General features: G+C 42.4%; 1 protein-coding gene across 14 annotated transcripts in view; it reads left to right on the top strand.

Moving 5' to 3' along the window:
• Positions 1-19312, top strand: part of GRIP1 (glutamate receptor interacting protein 1) — a 509665-nt gene that overhangs the window by 462820 nt on the left and 27533 nt on the right. For all 14 annotated transcript variants that reach the window (XM_075931263.2, XM_075931223.2, XM_075931287.2 and 11 more), the window contains 3 exons: positions 414-494; positions 9304-9373; positions 9703-9848. In XM_075931263.2, coding sequence (XP_075787378.1) covers positions 414-494; positions 9304-9373; positions 9703-9848 — 297 coding nt within the window. The remainder of the gene's footprint in view (positions 1-413; positions 495-9303; positions 9374-9702; positions 9849-19312) is intronic.

Genomic DNA, 19312 nt, shown 5'->3' with positions numbered 1-19312 from the left:
CTGTGCGTTTGTTCCTTTACTTTTCATGAGAAATAAAATGTACTGCTGTTATTTAGGTGATTATTTCAAAAATACACGAAAAAGTGTCTGAAATCATAAGGACATACTTTATGTCTTTTTAGTTAAAAGCTACCCGACAACAGTACATTTGTTCTCGCACACACAAAAGTGCATCTCAGCTGAGATACTGTGGGCTAAGCCGCTGGTAGGCACATGCAGTCTCCATCAGCTGAGATTTAACTGCAGAATAATAGAGTTACAGGACCTTAACTTATGCAGTGACGTTATCATCACTGATGTCAAACATCCTGTGTGTCATGCTCCTTTCAAATCAACTCCTACGTTGTTTTTATGAATGAGTAGATGCAATGTACTACTAATGTGTCCTGTAAATCACCTACTTTTAATTACAGAATCAGTTATACCAAGTAGTGGAACATTTCATGTAAAACTACCAAAGAAGCATAACGTGGAGCTTGGGATCACCATAAGTTGTAAGTAATTATGATTAATTTTAAGCCCATTATTGTAGGTTATTAAATAGCTAAAAGTGTATAATATCCTGGACTGTATTCAGTTTCAATTGAAATACCTCTGTGTGTGCTATTCCCAGCATCTGATATTTAGCAACATGGCATCAACTCTCTGGGTGCTTTAGGGCTGGAGCATCCATGGGGAAAAAATGGTGGGTGCTCAGTACTCACTGATAGCCAATTCTCCCCCTTCTCCCAACACTTTCCACCCATCTGCAGCCTTGCAGCTCTGACCCCTGCACATCAGCACCTCCCACCTCTGCACATCAGCTGTTCCATGAGGTGCAGGAAGCACCAGGAGGAAAGGGGAGGAGCGAGAGCAGGTACAATTGGGAGAGGGAATGAGATGGGACAGGAAGAGGAGAGACAAGGTGAGGGCTGGGGGAGCGAGGAGAGAGGAGGAGTGGGAGCAGGGTCTTGGACAGAGCTGGGGAGCCTGGTTAGCAGTGCTATCTTGTCTCAAGTTTCTCCTAACTCATTTGTAGTTTCCTTATTATGTTTATAGCTAGTTGAAGAAGCATGGGCAGCTTTACCAAAACTTAAATTTGACTTTTTTAGTAGATACATGCCCCAGTTCAGTAAAGAACTTAAGCAGATGCAGAATCCCAGTGAAGTCATTTTACAAACAGAAGCCAATGAGACTTTGGTACAAGCAAAAGTTATTTTCTGAGAAGGCAAACTTTCTTGCATCAGGGCCAATATTTGCAAAGTTAAGCTCCCAAGTCCTGAAAGTGGCTTCTGTACTCACTTCAGAGGGACTCCTCCTGGTTGAAGGGATCCACACAAGGAGTCATTTGCTGCATCAGAGCCCAAAACTATACTTTTAACAGTGTCAATGCCAGGAGATCAGCAACACTTCAGTGACACACCAAAAGTGGACATGTAGAGGAAAATTTAATTTATTTAAGGAAACTGATTTCAGGTGAAAATAACAATGAGACAAAATGTATTTATTAATTTTTGTAACACTTGGACATTATTTTATATTAAAATAAAAAAATTATTTTTTCTATTTTTTTCCCAGCAGCCAGTAAACCTGTGTCTGGGTTGTAATTTGACCTTGTTCAACCTAGCCACAATCCCATTAAAGTTAATGGGTGTTATGCATAGAGCATGGATGCCTGTGATTAATCTGGCCTGATGGGATTTAAAATTTCATTGCATTTTGGCCTTACTTACACTAATAGCTTTATTCAGACTTATGTTTATGCAGAAAGCTTTGTAGGTTTTTTTGTGGGCTTAAATTTATAGTCTCAAAGCTTTTAGCAGCACGACAGATTAAAATTAGTCAAAAGTGCAGTGAAGAATTCAGCGCTATGATTGGCATCTGAAGAACAAATGAGATATACTACTCTAGGCTCAGCTTATGTTCTCATTTGTTATATATGCATATCAAGAATTGTTATACTCAGTACGGAATGTAGTTTGAAGCAAATTAAAATCATAGATCTGTCAGCAGAAGGAGTGGTAAACACATGAAACATTCATACAAATAAAAATAGTGAGCAGTGGTTCTATTTTGCTATCAGGCCTTGGCTCAATGTTGTTTTCCTGATTGTGTTTGTATTTATATGAAGATGCATATTTTTCTCACTATGTTTGTCTCAGAAGGGTAGTCGTATTAGTCTGTAACTTTAAAAACAACAAGTTGTCTTCTGGCACCGTAGAGACTAACTGATTTAGGGTACGTCTAGACTGTAGAGTTAAACTAAGCACAAGCCAACATTTTTTTCAGAAGAGCAGACGTGTTTTTTGGCATTCTTGTAAACCTCATTTTTGAGGAACAAGGGATGTTTCAAAAAAGTGTTTTTTTCCCCACATTTGCCTCAGTGTAGATGGGCCAAATGTTGGAAATGCCTCTTCAGAAAAAAGAAACAGAAAAAGCTATACAAATTGCAGTTTGCAATTTGCGTATCTTTTTTCAGAAGAACTGTGTAGTCTAGACAGAGCCTTAGTCTCAAAGGTGCCCCAGCACTACTTGTCTCTATATTTGGTGTAATATACAGGTTTTAAAGAGTTTATCCTCACCCTGATTAACTAAAATGTTGAACACTTGTTTGATAGCTTTCAGACCCTTTGTAAAGCTTTGTGTTAGTGCTGCTTTTGCTTAGTTTAATACTTTGTTTTCTACCTGATTAACTCAAAAAAGAGCCATTGTGATTTAACAGGGTGAATAGTTTTACACCAAGGATATTTATAGCACATTAATATCAGCATGGCATTTACTAGTATTTTTTATAATGATTTATTTTAAAAAACAAAATGAAAATGGAACAGATCAATGGAAAAATCTGCATGTGCTGTGGGAGTAATTTAATTCTCCATAAAGTTGGCGTTACCAAGCTTAGAGCATAAGTGCTGCATGGGATCAGGTGATATAGTATCCATTTGGGCTAGATGTTGGTAAATACTGCAGGTACTCTGTAGTCACTACTCCTGCAGGCACTCTGATGGGGGTAATTTCTGGTACCTCTTTTTGTTCATATATAAAGGCTCTAGAAGAGCTAGTGGGGTACTCAGTCTGAGATGCCACTTGTATGTAAAGACGTATGTAACATCTTTTCTTTTTCTGTGTCTGGTTTAATTTTGTATCTGGATGAGAAAGCTGATTGATAAGCAATCAAAATAAAATACAGGACTATGTAGCACTTTAAAGACTAACAAGATGGTTTATTAGGTGATGAGCTTTCGTGGGCCAGACCCGCTTCTCAGATCAAATAGTGGAAGAAAATTGTCACAACCATATATACCAAGGATACAATTTAAAAAAAGAACACATATGAAAAGGACAAATCACATTTCAGAACAGAAGGGGAATGGAAGGGAGGAAGGTAAATGTCTGTGAGCTAATGATATTAGAGGTGATAATTGGGGAAGCTATCTTTGTAATGGGTAAGGTAATTAGAGTCTTTGTTCAAACCTAAGCGTAAAGTGTCGAATTTGAGCATGAATGACGGTTCAGAGGATTCTCTTTCAAGTGTATTCTTAAAAGGCTTTTGAAGCAGGATGCAGGTAATTAAGTCGTTGAGACAATGTCCTTTCTGGTTGAAATGGCAAGAAACTGTTTTTTCTTTGTGATCCTGTCTAATATCTGTTTTGTGGGCATTGATCCTTTGGCGAAGTGTCTGAGATATTTGTCCAATGTACATAGCAGACAGACACTTTCGGCACATGATAGCATAAATTATATTTCTGGATGCGCAGGAATATGTGTTATTGATCTTATAATTCACTTGGTTAGGTCCAATGATGGTATCAGCAGAGTGAATATGTGGACAAAGCTGGCAGTGGGGTTTGTTGCAAGGGAAGGTACCAGGATTGGTATTAGTGTGGTATGTCCTGTGGTTGTTGGTAAGACTCATCTTGAGGTTAGGTGGTTGTCTATAGGAGACTATGGGTCTGTCTCCCAGAGCCTCTCGGAGTTTAGTATCCTGTTCCAGTATAGGCTGTAGTTTATTGATAATGTGTTGGACAGGTTTAAGTTGGGTGCTGTAGGTGATGACAAGTGGTGTTCTATTGTTGGTTTTCTTTGGTCTGTCTTAAAGTAGATGGTTTCTAGGTATTCGTCTGGCTCTTTCAATTTGCTTTTTTATATCTCCGGGTGGATAGCTGAGGTTTATAAATGCTTGGTAGAGATCCTGAAGTTTCTGGTCTCTGTCAGTGGAATTAGAGCAGATGCGGTTGTATAGGAGGGCTTGGCTATAGATGATGGATCGTATGGTGTGTTCTGGGTGGGAGCTGGAAGCATGTAGGAAATGGATCTCTTGTGTAGAGTGGTCCAGGCTGAGATTGATGGTGGGGTGTAGGTTGTTAACCCTACCATCAATCTCAGCCTGGACCACTCTACATGAGAGATCCATTTCCTGGACACCACAGTACAAATCAGCAATGGAAAATTAGACACCACTCTCTACAGAAAACCCACTGACTCGTACAGTTACCTATATGAAGAATTCATATGCATACTTGTAAACCAAACTACTAGCTTTCACACAACCCTAGTATCAGCTCTCTCTCTAAATAATGGGTGTGTCAGATGCTGCTCTAACGCCCACCAGTTTATTCTCTTGACCTCCCAGAAGAAGATCTTTTCAGAGTTCCTCAAAATTATTTAAAGGGGTAGAAATTCCCTTAGCATTCTCCTACTGCCTGTGAAAGGCCTATTTTCCATTAATATTAATATGCTTTGGATCAAGAATCTAGCCCATAGTCTGTCAAGATAAGTGAGTATATCTTTTGTACCGCAGTTAGCACCAGTTTCATACCCAATTAACTGCTGCTGGAAATCAGAACTTCTCAATATTTTAACCAGGCCACAGAAAAAAGAACTGTGTAAATAACTAATTTTTTGGTTCAGGAGCTGAACTAAAAACGGGGGGTAGAAGGGATTCATTTCAGGTTGACCCAAAAAGAAATAGTTTCTTTTTTTTCCCCAGCAAAACAAGAGTTGAAAAATTTAGTTTTGGATCCAACAAAACATTGTGGGACCCAAAGGATCTGGATTTGGGGATTTTTAAATAATTTTTTACTCTATATAAAAATAAAATTGAAACAAAATGTGAAATAAGTAATTTAAATTTGAAAAATTAAAATAATTTTTTTTAAACATTCTGAGATTTTTGTTTCCAGTCAGGATAATTTGGTGAATTCAACTGACCTGAATTTGCATTTTTTGGCAAACAATTTTTATCCATTTTTTCCCAGCTTTAATGGGACCACATATGACACGACAGTATGCTAGGCAATATCAGGGTTTTTTTTTCCTCCAACAGAGCTATTTTATGGAAATTAATAAAGAGATCAGCCCTCCGTAATTATAAGGCATTTAAATTTGATTTAATTTATTTGCCATCTAGATGGATTTTTTGAGACACAAGCTACTTTCATGGGCACATATTTTAAAAATACATCGAAGGGGTCAGAAAGATATATTTGCTAACAAAAATTTATTTTCTTACGTTCTGTATATCAAACACCAAAACATTGTGACAAAGCTTCTCCTCAACCTTGGTGGGTTCTGTGCTTTCGGGCAGATTACTTGCCTCAGAGGCTCACAGCAGCCCTTCATTTAGACACTAGCTTGCTGTTTGTTGAACTACTCTCAACATTGGCCAACATGGGAAAAGAGGGGAAACCAAACTTCATAGTCTCTGTGGCCCCTCCCAGTGGTATAGAATAGGACAAACTCTTGTACCAGAGCCAATCTCTTTTTAGTATTGAAAGGGGGGGTTGGTGGTAGAGGAAACCTAGCCCCACCCTCTACTCTGAGTTCTAGCCCAAGGACCCTGTGATAGCAGCTGCCTGTAAGGTCTCTATGGCTGTGTCCAGACTCAGGGGTTTTTTTTTCGAAAAAAGTAGCCTTTTTTCGAAAAAACTTCACCTGCGTCTAGACTGCAGCCGCGTTCTTTCGAAATTAAATCGAAAGAATGCGGCTTTTCTTTCGACGGTGGTAAACCTAATTCCATGAGGAAGAACGCCTTCTTTCGAAAGTGCTCTTTCGAAAGAAGGCGTTCTTGAAAGCAAACAGGCTTTTTAGAAAGAGAGCATCCAGACTCACTGGGTGCTTTCTTTCGAAAAAGTGGCTTGCTTTTTCGAAAGTTCCGCGTGCAGTCTAGACGCTCTCTTTCAAAAGAGGCTCTTTCGAAAGTATCTTTCGAAAGAGGCTTGCAGTCTAGACATAGCCTATAATATCTGCATTACAGCTCCCTGGTCCAGTGCCCCACAGCCTTTCCAAACACCTTCCTTAAGCACAGGTTCTTCCTCCTTGTACTTAGTTGCACTTTCTCTTCCCAGACTCTACACAACACTTTTTGTCATCAGCTCCTTTCTCACACACTGAGCAAACAGAAGGGAAGCCTTTTAAAACCAGACTCAACTTAATTAGGGTCTTAATTGGTCCCCAGGTGTTCTGATTAGTCTGGCTCCTTTGAGTCTGGAAGCCTCCTAATTGGTTCCAGGTGTTTTAATTGGCCTGATGGCTCTGATTCTGACAGGTTCTTGCTGGCTCTGGAGCAGCCGTTGTTAGCCTACTCTGGGAACAGGGACCTATTTAATCTAGAGCTAATATAGTTCCCTTCTATAATTCTCTGGATGCATCTGCCTCATCCTCTCACAAAGCCTCCCTCTTCTGCTCAACACCATAGAGTTTGGCAATTGGGGTTGTCAGGCAATGCACTCGCATCAGCATTGCCATGGCAGTTTCTGGCCAAGTACCGTGTGGTGAATTGAAAAGGTTGCAGTGACAGAAACCATCTTGTCACCCTCACATTTTTCTCTTTGTTCCACTGCATCCACTGGGGTGCATGGTCAGTCACAAGGGTTAATCATTAGCCCAGTAGGTAGTAATGGAGTCTCTCCATAGCCCACTTAATGGTGAGGCATTCCCTCCCAACCACAGCATATTGCTGCTCTTTTGGGAGGAGTTTTTTACTGAGGTCGAGGCCTCGGTGTCTTCATCTCTGGCATCTGCGATAGGACAGCTCCCAGTCCTACCTCGGATGCATCTGTCTGTAGAATAAACTCTCTGATAAAGCCTGGAGCTATCAGTACAGCATTACTGAAGTACAGAATTACTGCAGAGGGCGCTACACAATTCTATAAATGCTTTCTCTGCTACATCAGTCCACTTCACTATGTCAGGAACCCGGGCTTTTATCAGGTCTGTCAGGGGCTTGCTCTGGTAAAGAAGTGGAGGATAAATCATCTGTAGCACCCTACCATACCCAGGAATGCTCAGGCTTGTTTGTTTTAATTGGGCTGGGGCCAATTTTGAGGGACCTCCAGCTTGTTTACTTGGGGTTTCACTGGTCTCTGTTGCATCTGCCTGTTTGGAGGCATTAGAATGGGGATCAGGCTCGGGTGCCTCCCCATCCAGGGCAGCCTCCTTCTCTGCCACCCAGGTCTGCCTGCTAATGAGAAGAGCCTTCTGGTTGTGGGTCAGAATTTGGGTTTCCAAGGCCATAGCTGCTCTTCTTTCCCTTTTTGTTTTTCATGACCTCTAGGTGGTGAGGAACAAATCTGGGAATATTTTGGAAAGAATTGGGTGTTGACGGTCTACTGTGGACACGTCACTAACCTTTTGAGTTCAAGCCAAGTTGGAACCTCAGCTGCAATTGTCTAGACTTGACTGGGCACTAAGATGAAAAAAACATGTTTGCTGGAAACATTTTTGAAAAAAAAAGTTCATGGATGTGATAGTGACCACAGCCTGTGTGTTTCATGTTTGCGCTGGGATGTGAAAGCAGGTCTAGATTGTGATTTTGTTACAGCTGCAGTGATGATAGAACCATTGCATTATTGATTCCCATCAATTTCATGGAGGGCTTTTTTTCCTTTTTCTGGTGTTAGTAGTAATATCATAGTAGCATTTGGGGTGCGTGTACATAGCCCAGATCAGGGAGCTCCTAGCCCAACTCAACAAACTCAGCTCACAGAGCTCTTGGTACCACTCTGGCACCAGACATTGTGCATCAGGCTGGAGTTCAGACTCTAAGGTCTAGGGAGGGGAGAGGGCTTTCACGGTTTCAAAGCACTTTGCGTCAGGGATTTGACCTTCTCCATAAACATCTGCCCTAAATCTGGCCAAATTATTAGTCTTTGAAAATTTGCACATGTATAGTACAGATTTCCACAGCTAGGGTTGGTCCACATAGATTATGACACTCTACTACTGCTGTCCGTTACTCCTTTATCTCAAGTGGCAGAGGTCTTTATTGTGGAGCTAAGGGGTCCAGCCTGCTGATGGCCAATGTAGGTGTGAATATAAATGCTACATATTAGATTTATTTTCAGTTTGTGTTTTTTAAACGTAGGAAATTATACACACAAAAAGAACATTAAGGTTGCAAAGTCACTATTCAAAAGTCAGGAAATGCCTCCTGTACATACGTATTATGATACAGTCTTTAATTATATGATCACATACTGTTTTTTCCCCACAAGTCAGAGTTGCTCTGGAGATTAATCAGGTTTGTGAAGGAGATTGTCTGTAGTATCCCTGCTTCATTTGGGAGGTTGGATAATGTGTAGTGACTGAGGCAGTGAATTGCAGGAAGAGAGCAGAGATAGTCTCATAGTGCAGTTGATTCTATCCTGGCCTTTGTCACACCATTCCTATGTGATACTGGGCAAGTCACTTAAGCCAAACTTCTCACAGGTGGTCAAATATACAATGTAATTATTTTATACTGTGACCACTATTTCCTAGACTACAAACTTCTGCAAACATTGCTTTATCAGCCATGTCTCAGGATATAATACGGTGTGATTTGTGACCAGCATAGCTGTACCACAAAAGCCCCTTGTATAGAGAGTAATATCAGCAAAACTGAGCTTTTACAAGAATAGGTTTGTGTGAGGGTAAGGGGTAGGTCCTGGAATAAGCTATTCTGGCAAAAGCATAGTTTTGCCTGGTGTAAGCTGCATCCACACTAGACTCACTTTGCTGATATAGTAGTATAGCTTATATAGCTAGCTATAACAGCAAAGCCCTCTGAGTGTAGGCCTGGCCTCAATCATAATGCATCTGTTAGGGATGTTAAATTTAGATTAATTGGCTAATCGAATAGTCGATGCATATGTACAAGGGGACTAAATTAAGTTGCATAGGCAACCTTAGTATGGCATTATCTAACTCTTGGCTGCTGGGTTTTGTATTTTTATTTTATTTTTGTTTTTGTATGAGTAATTTATAAATGTATGTTTTGTGGCTACATACAAAGGGTATATGTATGTGTCTAACAAGTATATATGTGTGTGTTCTTTATTACAGCACCATCCAGTAGAAAACCAGGAGACCCCCTTGTTATTTCTGATATCAAGAAAGGAAGTGTTGCTCACAGGTGAGCTCTTTCACACTTCCCAAAAAAGTCTATTGCCTTCAGCTTGAGCCCTCTTATGTGTAAATTCTCTGCACATAATCTCTCTTACATGAGTTCTATGGTACATCAAGTTTCCAAATTGAATCATTTTACTGAGAAATAAATAATCTGTTTTTAATCATAACTCGTTTAAACTAAGATTGTCATCCAAAATCAAGATGGAAAAGTTATATTAAGTATTTTTTAATCATTAAAAATCCATTTGAATGGTACATTAGAATTAACATTTCTTTAAATAGAATATTTAAATGTCACTAATTAATCATGTAATGTTGTTCATTTCTTAACAGAACTGGAACACTGGAACTTGGTGATAAACTGCTTGCCATAGATAACATTCGACTGGACAACTGCTCGATGGAAGATGCCGTTCAGATCCTTCAACACTGTGAGGACCTTGTAAAACTAAAGATTCGCAAAGATGAAGATAACTCCGGTATGTATGGTGATGTAGATACAGGTTTATATGCATTTTCACATCTCTTAGAGCATAAAATTGTTATTTTATGGATAGAGAGCAGTTAGAAAATGTGTTAAATCTGGATTATATTTATTAATGCCAGTTAAAGATGTTCAGAGTAAAAGTATACAATCTAAAGTTGTCTCCTTGGCTGTTGTTAACAAGAGTTTTCCAGTATTAGATAAGAACATAAGAACAGCCATACTAGGTTAGACCAAAGGTCCATCTAGCCTAGTATCCTGTCTTCTGACAATGGCCAATGGCAGATGCCCCAAAGCGAGTAAACAGAAACAGGTAATCCTCACATGATCCCCCTCCTGAATCCTCACATGATCCCCCTCCTGTCATTCATTTCTCGACTCTGATAAACAGAGGCTAGGGACACAATTCCTACCCATCCTGGCTAACAAGTATTGATGGACTTAACCTCCATGAATTTATCTAGTTCTTTCTGAATCCTGTTAAAGTCCTGGTCTTCACAACATAATGCTGATTTTTCCCTTTGTGATCATGTGAATCTTCCCTGTCTCAGTAACCGGAGGGGGACACATAAAGTGGAATCCTGACTTAGGGCCTGATCTTGCAACATAAGAACGGCCATAGTGGGTCAGACCATAGGTCCTTCTAGCCCAGTATCCTGTCTTCCAACATTGGCCAATGCCAGGTGCCCCAGACGGAGTGAACAAACAGCCTTTCCTGTCATCCATTTCCAGCCTCTGGCAAACAGAGGGTAGGGTCACCATTTCTACCCATCCTAGCTAGATGCTGAACACTGTGGCCTAAGTAAACAAAAGCTTTTAGGCACTTAACTACCAGTTTTAGGCATTGCTGTGATCCACTTGGCTGTCATCAAACACTCATGGAGTCTGAACTTGGCACAGAAATGGTCAGAATAAAAGTTCTCTAGATGCCATGTGCACTGCTGCCACACTCTAAGCACCTGTGTGCCTAGCTCTTTCCCAAAGCCCAGAGCAACCCACAAACGAGAAGTCAGGTGAAGCAGTGTCTGTCTCACTTATGGGGTTCATTAGCTGCCTACCAGATTGGATTCCATTCAGAATTTGGCTAGAGAAGGAGGTGGTAGAGCAGGTGATGCTTATGTTTAGAGCTGTGGGAGACCCAGGTTCAGTTCCCTGTCTCAGGGGGGAGAAAGGTTGCACAAGCACCTCTCACCTCTTAGGACTCTCATTGGAGAGTCATCGACTGCTTAATTATTTAGCCAAAGGGGAACAACTTCAAGTGAAGTGAAAGAGAGACTTTCACAGCAGAATATCCTGTTGCCCAGTGGTTAGAGGTCTCCTCTGAAAGGTGGGAGACACCTGTTCAAAACACTTTCCCCATTATTCAGAGGGAGGATTTGAACCTGGTTCTCCCACCTCCCAGGTGAGCAATAAGCACTTAGCAAAAAGTTATTATGTGGGTGGTAGCAGCAGTGCTACTGGTTAGATCTCCCTGGTCAAGAACCCTGGGGACCTAACCAGTCCCAAAAGAGGGGATTTGCCAGACCAGTGGAGGTCTCTCCCCTCATGGCCTATGCTGCCCCTCTCCCCCCAGGCTAGGACTCCAGCCTGACCTTGCTGCTGCCCCAACCCCCCGGGCCTCTCTAGCTGTCACCCGCTCAGCTGCTGCTGGAGCCGGAGCACTGCAGCTGGGACCAAAGCTGGAGCTCCTGACTGCCACTCTGGTTACTGCTGGAGCCAGGACTCCACAGCCAGGGATGGGGCTCCTTGGCTGCCACTGCCATGCTCGAACTCCCCAGCCACCGGGGCCAGTACTCTCCACTCTGCTGCCCTCTCCCCTCCCACATGGGGCTCCTGGCTGAGCCACTGGTCCACCCCTACAGCACTCCTGCCTTGTTGCCAGACCTCCCTGTTCCAGGGCTCTGTGCTCCAGGAACAGGCGTGGTCTGTGCCGTGCCAGTCCACGGATGTTGCTAGACTAGAGAGTCCCAGTGTAAGGAGGTACAAGCTGAACCATTATCTCAACATGCTCCTCCTGTTTCCCCCTGTTCTGTATGGAGTGAGGAAGGCCCCAAGCTCATGCTCACAAGGAATTGCTTCAGAAAATGACTTCAGGAGTGAGATCCCCAAATGTGGAACACTAGCTGCCTTCCCACAGCCCGGCCTTAGGTGCTTATCTCCAGGAGAAGAGAGGCGCTTAGAAGGACTCTAGAAGCAGGACAGTCATACCGTATAAAGACCACAGAAGGGAGCTAGGGGCCAGAGATGGGAACTGGGACAGCAGCGGACAGAGGTGAAGACAGGGAGAGCTATCTGCTCTGTATTTGAGAGAGTTTGTCTGTCTGTGTATCTGTCTGTCTCCCAACAAAGGGACATACATGGAGAGGTGCTTCTCACCTGGCCCCACGCTACTGTGATGAGAGAGGACTGTGGTTGTCCTCTCTCCCTGAGGCAGCCTACATACTGAACCCCTCATCCCTAGCCCCACCTCAGATTAACGATTTAAATAAAGAAAAACAAAAATTAATTGAGGTAAGGACTCAAACAATGCTGGGTGAATCCTTTAGTATATTCATAAAAGCAAGTCCTTTTTTTTTATTGAGAATAGAGTGAGTTCTGCTCAGCGTTTTAATGCCAGAACAGGTCAGTCCAATTATAATTATTGTTCTTAATTATTTGTATTTTAGTAGCATCCAGGGGAGCTGCAGTCCTGGACGCCATTTGCTAGGTACTATACAGACACCAACAAAAACATGGCCTTGTCCTAGAGCTTACAATCTGATAGCTAAATCTAAATTATACGTTGTAACTGACTCAACCTAGCATCCCACACTATGTAATGTTCTTGTCCTGTAGAGAAATGCCAGCAAGGAAGTTCTTAAATTCTTTTCTACCACTGAAAACATCAAAGAATTGCTTCTGGCCTGATCAATGTTATTGAAGGGCAAACACAGCAGCACCAGTAGGAATTAGCTTTTGAAAAGTTGCCTTTGGTCCAACGAGCTAAATGATCACAAAGCTGAATTGTGTTCTACAATATGTGGTGACTTGGCTCACAGGGTTGGTGATGAGGAACTCATTAAACAAACTTAGAACATTCTCAAACATCCTAATGTGGGATAAGGGAAAGACTGGCCTGGCTGATTAATGTCAGATAGTTATGGCAATCAATAGATCTTGTGGCCCAAAGATACACCAATTAATAGAAGAAAGGGAGGAAACTGCAGACATTGTAGGCAGGTGATTAGGGGGCAGGAGTTTCCATTCTTTAGTGGTCAGAAATTACTTAACAAAATGTTCTTTTCTATAGAAAATGCAAGTTAATTGACACCAAAACAATAATATGTTTACTGAAATGCATCCTTTTCAACAAAACTTTCTTTGAGGAGATTTCTTGTGCACTGGATGGAATTTCTGATCTAAACAAGAGGAGCAGGGCACACCAGAATAACCAATATCACAATGGTCAAGCCCTTGCATTAGTTTTTTCAGAGCAACAACTTGAATCTGAGTCTCTCACATCAAACATGAGTGCTCTAGCCCCAAACTATTACTGGGATGGTCAGTCTGCCTTTTCTTCTCCCTCTCTGGTAATGTTTTGGTTCTGCCCTCATACAGAATAAATATTGAAATCTCAAAAACTTTCACGGGATAAGAAAACTGTTTCCAACCCAGTTCTATTTATAACAGCACTAGATCCTGTCACCTACCTTCTGCTTACCTGTTCTCTCATTTTCCTGCCCCAGTCAAAACTGTAGCTTACTAACCATGCCAATACGGGAAGCACTAAGAACCTAAAATAAGAAATACTGGAAGAGCAGGAGTTAATTTTACATATCCCCCCTTTCAAATTTAAACACCTCTGTAGCCTCTCAGAGGTGGTGTTGTCCTAATGCAAATCCAGGAATTTTCCTGTTCTTTTCAGTGAAATCAAGATTTTATGCTCAGAAGCAGCATATGTAGTCTTTGAGAAGCTATGTGCATGTTAGATGGTGTATATTTTAGTCTGAACAGGATCCTTACTTACTAGGTTACTTTTGCAAATGAATGTTTCTTAATTTTATGGCTAAATTAATATAATACCTAGAAAATAATTAGGAACCTTTTATTTTATTAGTAAATATTATTAGTAAGTTTTAATTTATTATCCACTCTGTGTAACCAAATCTAGTCAAAGTTAGATGCAAGACAGATTGTAGACATAGTGATCATAATTTGCTATGCAGATTACAGGCAGTCCCCCGGTTACGTACAAGATAGGGACTGTAGGTTTCTTCTTAAGTTGAATCTGTATGTAAGTCGGAACTGGCGTCCAGATTCAGCCGCTGCTGAAACTGACCGCCAGTTCTGACTTACATACAGATTCAACTTAAGAACCCCAAGCGTCCCCAAGTCAGCTGCTGCTGAAACTGATCAGCGGCTGATTCCAGGAAGCCCGGGGCAGAGCAACTCTGCCTGGGGCTTCCTGTAGTCAGCCGCTGGTCAGTTTCAGCAGCAGCTGACTTGGGGACGCCTGGGGCAGAGCAGCTCAGGTGCTGCTGGATTGCTCCAGTAGCGCCACTCCTCGGTGCTACTGGACCAACCCAGCAGCACCCCAGCTGCTCTGCCCCAGGTGTCCTGATTCAGCTGCTGCTGAAACTGACCAGCAGCGGCTGAATCAGGACGCCTGGGGCAGAGCAGCTGGGGTGCTGCCGGGTTGGTCCAGTAGTGCCCAGAGCGGCGCTGCGGGACCAACCGGCAGCGCCCCAGCTGCTCTGCCCCAGGGTCCACAACAAAAGCCTGGTCTGCTGGGGGGGAGAGGGCGCACTAGCTGCGCCCCTCCCTCCCCAGCAGACCAGGGAAACGGGGAGTAAAGCCGCAGCGGCAGTGGGGTGCCGCGCCTCTGAGGCTTTGCTCTGGCAAAGCCTCAGAGGCGCAGCACCCCGCCGCGGCTGTGGCTTTGCTCCTGGTGCCCCTGGTCTGCTGGGGACCGCTGCGCTCTGGGCGGTCCCGCTGCCTGCGAGCTCCGGGGCGAGAAAACCCCGTTCGTAAGTGCGGATCCAACATAAGTCGGATCCGCGTAACTCGGGGACTGCCTGTATACTAAAAAAACAAATGAATTGATTCCAGTCTGTATATGTTGTGATTAAAAATTTTGCTTTAAATTTGCTATGAAATATATAAGGAAATCAAAAAGAGACATGAAAAATGATTAGGGTTACCAGATGATTTCAAAAAAATACTGGACACATTTGATCTCAGATGGGGAGGAGGGGTGGCTGGGAGGGGAGCGGGGCTGGCCAGGAGGAGGTTGGGGGAAGCAAGTCTGGCCAGGGGAGATGGGGGAGAATGGCTGGCAGGAAGCAGGGCTGGCCAGGAGGGTATTGGGGGGAGCAGGGCTGGCCGGGGGGAACCGGCTGGTAGGGTGGCAGGGCTGTCCGGGAGGGGGTCGAGGGGAGCGGGGCTGGCTGGGAGATACTGGGGGAAGGAACCAGCCAGCAGGGAGCAGGGCTGGCTGGGAGGGGATTGGGGGGAGCAGGGCTGGCCGGTGGAGATTGAGGGGGGGAACCGGCCGATGAGAAGCAGGGCTAACTGGGAGAGCGTCCAGGGGAGTGGAACTGGCTGGGGGGGAAGAGTGGGGGGGAACCGGCCAGTGGGGAGTGCTGCCCGTCCTGCGCACGGTCCCGGCGGGGCACACGGGCGAGTCTGGCCCCAGGGATTCCATCCCACCCCGCCCCCGCCTTGCGTACTGCCTGGCTAGTAGACATGCTCATGCAGTGTGAGCGTATCTAGCAGCCAGGCAGTACGCAACTACGTGCTGATACTCATGATAATAATTAAACTTACTTAATTAGAAAATACCGGACATTTATATGTTCGGTATTTTCTCAATTTATTTCCCAGACAGAAAGCTCAAATACCACTGTCTGGTTCAAAACCGGACACCCGGCAACCCTAAAAATAATGGCAAAAATGTGAAACAAAACCAAGAGGCTGATAGAATTGCCAGGCCACAAAGCAAGGTGGAGGAAGAGCCTGCTCCCGAAAGGAGTGGGGCTTTGGGCAGAAGGGTGGGGCTGGGGAAACCGGGGTGCTCAGAGCATGGCATGTGGTACCTCCCTGCCCTCCCCCTGGATCCTGACAGCCCTCAAACCACCCAGAGCATGCTGCACAGTGCTCCAGTGGTGATTTAAAGGCCCCTGGCTTTGGCCACCACTGCGTCAGTAGCAGTGGTGGCAGCCAGGAGCTCCAGGCCCTTTTGAATTGCTGGGCCTTGCGGCAACTGCTCTCTTTGCCCCCCTTCCTCTGTCAGCAGTCCTGAACAAATCAAAATACCTACCCTAATTTAAATTAATTTGAAGTAAACTTGTTACTTTCACACATTTTTTTTCTCAACTAAGGCTTCATGGTACACCTTAAACTCAATAAAATTGATCATTAATTAGAAGTTCCCTAAGAGAAATAAAGGTTGATTCTTATAGATGAGTAGGCATAGGGTACTCCAAAACAATTGTTATACCACAGGGTATGTCTAGACTACATGCCTCTGCCACAGAGGCATGTAGACTAGGCTACCCGACATAGTCAATGAAGCGGTTATTTAAATAATCCCTGCTTCATTAAAATAAAAATGGCCATTGCTCTGTGCCGGATCAGCTGATTGTCACACAGCGCGCAAGTCAAGACGTGGATCTGTCGGCAGGGGAAGCCTTTGCCGCCCGATCCTGTAAACCTCGTTTATTTAAACGATTATTTAAATCCCCGCTTCATTGACTATGTCGGGTAGCCTAATCTACATGCCTCTGTTGGCAGAGGCATGTAGTCTAGACGTACCCACAGTGTTACACAGAGGGCTTGTCTACATAGGAATGTCCAGAAAAAGTAATCTGAATAAATCCCTCTGCAAAAGCTGATATTCAGTATTAAAGTGGTCTTAATTCAATTTAACTTAATTCATTGTGCAAATTAATTAAACTACACCAAGTTAGGACTCTTTAATTCTGAATGAGGGTTTTACTGTGGTTTAAATCACCCACTTCAAATTCAGACTTTTATTCATTTAGATTCACTTTCCTGGATTTTCCTGCTTAGGCAAGGTATAAGACCTTAATGATTATTTTTAAATTCTTCTTTAGCTCCAACCTTTGTTTCTGTGATGATGTGTTGGGGAGAGGGGTTCTCTCTTCTTCTTCCCTATGACGTTGTTTTAATCATCTCCTTTTACAAATTATTTTTAGACTCTTACCCATAAGAGTTTTTCCAATTTACCTTCTCTTTCTCTTTCATTTGGTTACTTTTTCTTTGTGTGCATTTTTAAACATTCAGCTTGGTTTCATTTAAACCTTTGGCCCTTCTTCAATCTTCTCTTTCACCTATTCCTTCCTTCATCAAACCACTAGTGAAGTGATTAATACCCATACCATAAGGGCTCTCCAGTTGAGTTTCTGCTTCACATTCCAGTCTATATTTAGCAAATATCACTTTGCAAGAGCACAGACAAGTGCTTATATCAGAGACAGTGCAGTAAAGGGACTACAGTGCTTCTCTCAAATGCAGAATCAAAGAACTTTTGCAAGTTGCATCAATAGGTGAGAGGGAGCAAGGGGAAATTTCACCAAACTTAAGGAAGTCCTAGTATGTCTAGACCTAATTTGATTAAACTTCTTTACAGTGGGGAAACATGCATACTGGAGTCAAAGAAATTATACTTGGTTTTTTCCTGACAACTTTTCACCCTGACGTTTATATCATCATCTTTATTGACCTGAACCTACAGCCTTGAAAAGTCTTTACAAATCTAGGTCTTCTGCTTGGCAGCAAACACAGCTATCTTTATGAACTCAGGCCTGTATTTATCATTTTGTTAAATAGACAGTACTCAGGCTGTCTGAAATAACACTGAAAATAAGTAATGCTGCAATTTTACATCTGTTCTGCTATGTCATTAATTTTCTTAAGTGGAGCTGAAAAAACAAACAGGTAATTGACTGTCCATTCTTGTCATCCCCTAATAGTTGTAAACATTCTGTAGGAATGCAGGACTCTGCTTATCATATGATTAATGCCTGCTTATTCTTACACCACACTTCACTATTGATAACTAGACACGACTGTATTTTGTGAACGCACTGATATACTGCTGCACTCAGTTTCACCCATCATTTGCTAGTTATTTTTTTTAACAGGACAGTTCTTTCTTGAAGGACTGCCCCATTTATGTAGCTCTTTTAAGGCTTGGATTTAAGCATCTCACCAACATTCTGCAAATGTGCAAACAATGAACCAGTGGATTCTGCAGTTATTTTTGTTGTTAAACTGCCAACAATTTTGTGCAAATTCATCACATGACCATTCATTACTTCCAGCTGGATTTTGAGTGTTGGGTTTTTTTTCCTGTGATTGAGACTTTTCCAAAATCAGGTGGCAGAAAAAGCATATCCAATAGGAGATATGAGAGGGCCAGAAGCTATTTAACAGGTCTCACAGCTAGGAATCAAATGTACATGCTAGAACTGAAAGGCATATAGACCAGCAGTGATTCTTTCCTGAGTACCTTACTAATTCATCTCTCAACACAAGCTTTTACTTTTCTTTCGTGATACAATGCCTATTGTTTGTTTAAACCTATAGTAGGAAGCTAGATAACAGGGAATTAGATGGAGATTCAAGACAGTAAGTTTCTAGCAAAGCAGAGATACACAAAATAGCTTGAAAGGTAATATCATTTCACTTAATATAATAGAGTGCATTGTTCAGTGTTAGAAGAAAGCTACTCGCTCCATGGACCTTTGCCATTGACACACATTTCCTTTTCATTTTAAAACTGTATGACCTAAATGAGCAGAACATTTAAAAATTCTGGCCTGTCACCATTTAGTTCTGGTCATGTTTGCTGAATATGCGCCACAAGGGTTATCAGTGCCTACTGAGCCATTTCAAAATGTCATTACCCACAGATCTGAGAATGTGTGCTTGACAGGCCAAACATACTTGGTGAACACCAATATCTTTAAAAGGGCAAATGACCATTTGTTATTTTGGTTTTCAGATAATCTGAGGTTTTAAGATTTAATCATTCCTCTGACAAATTGTAAGCATTACAGTTGATTGCTCTCTTGTTGCGACACCTTTGGGTAAATTGTAGAGAACTACATTTTTGGTCACCCACTAAAATTTTCCTCTTCATTCCCTGATGACTCTGTGCTAAGACAAAAAAATGCAATACAAAAGATTTCATGAAAATGACCATAGTCCATTTATTGCTTAGCTTGATGTTTGTTGATACAAAGAAGCCAGGAATTATTTTTAATTATGTCAATATTTGAGGCTCAAAACATGCACTTAGAAAACACTGAGCTGATATTAGATTTTTCTTTAAATAAAATAAATAAGTGTTGCTCAGCTCAAAGAAACATTTTGTCAGTTAAGACTGTGATGACCTCAAACTCCTCCCTGTTTTAACCCTTCCACTGTCTACTCCAATTAACAGAAAAATTATTG

Source organism: Pelodiscus sinensis, chromosome 1 (assembly GCF_052426305.1).
Source record: "Pelodiscus sinensis isolate ZL-2025 chromosome 1, ASM5242630v1, whole genome shotgun sequence".
NCBI lineage: Eukaryota > Metazoa > Chordata > Testudines > Trionychidae > Pelodiscus > Pelodiscus sinensis.
This window is presented reverse-complemented; position numbering and strand designations above follow the sequence as displayed.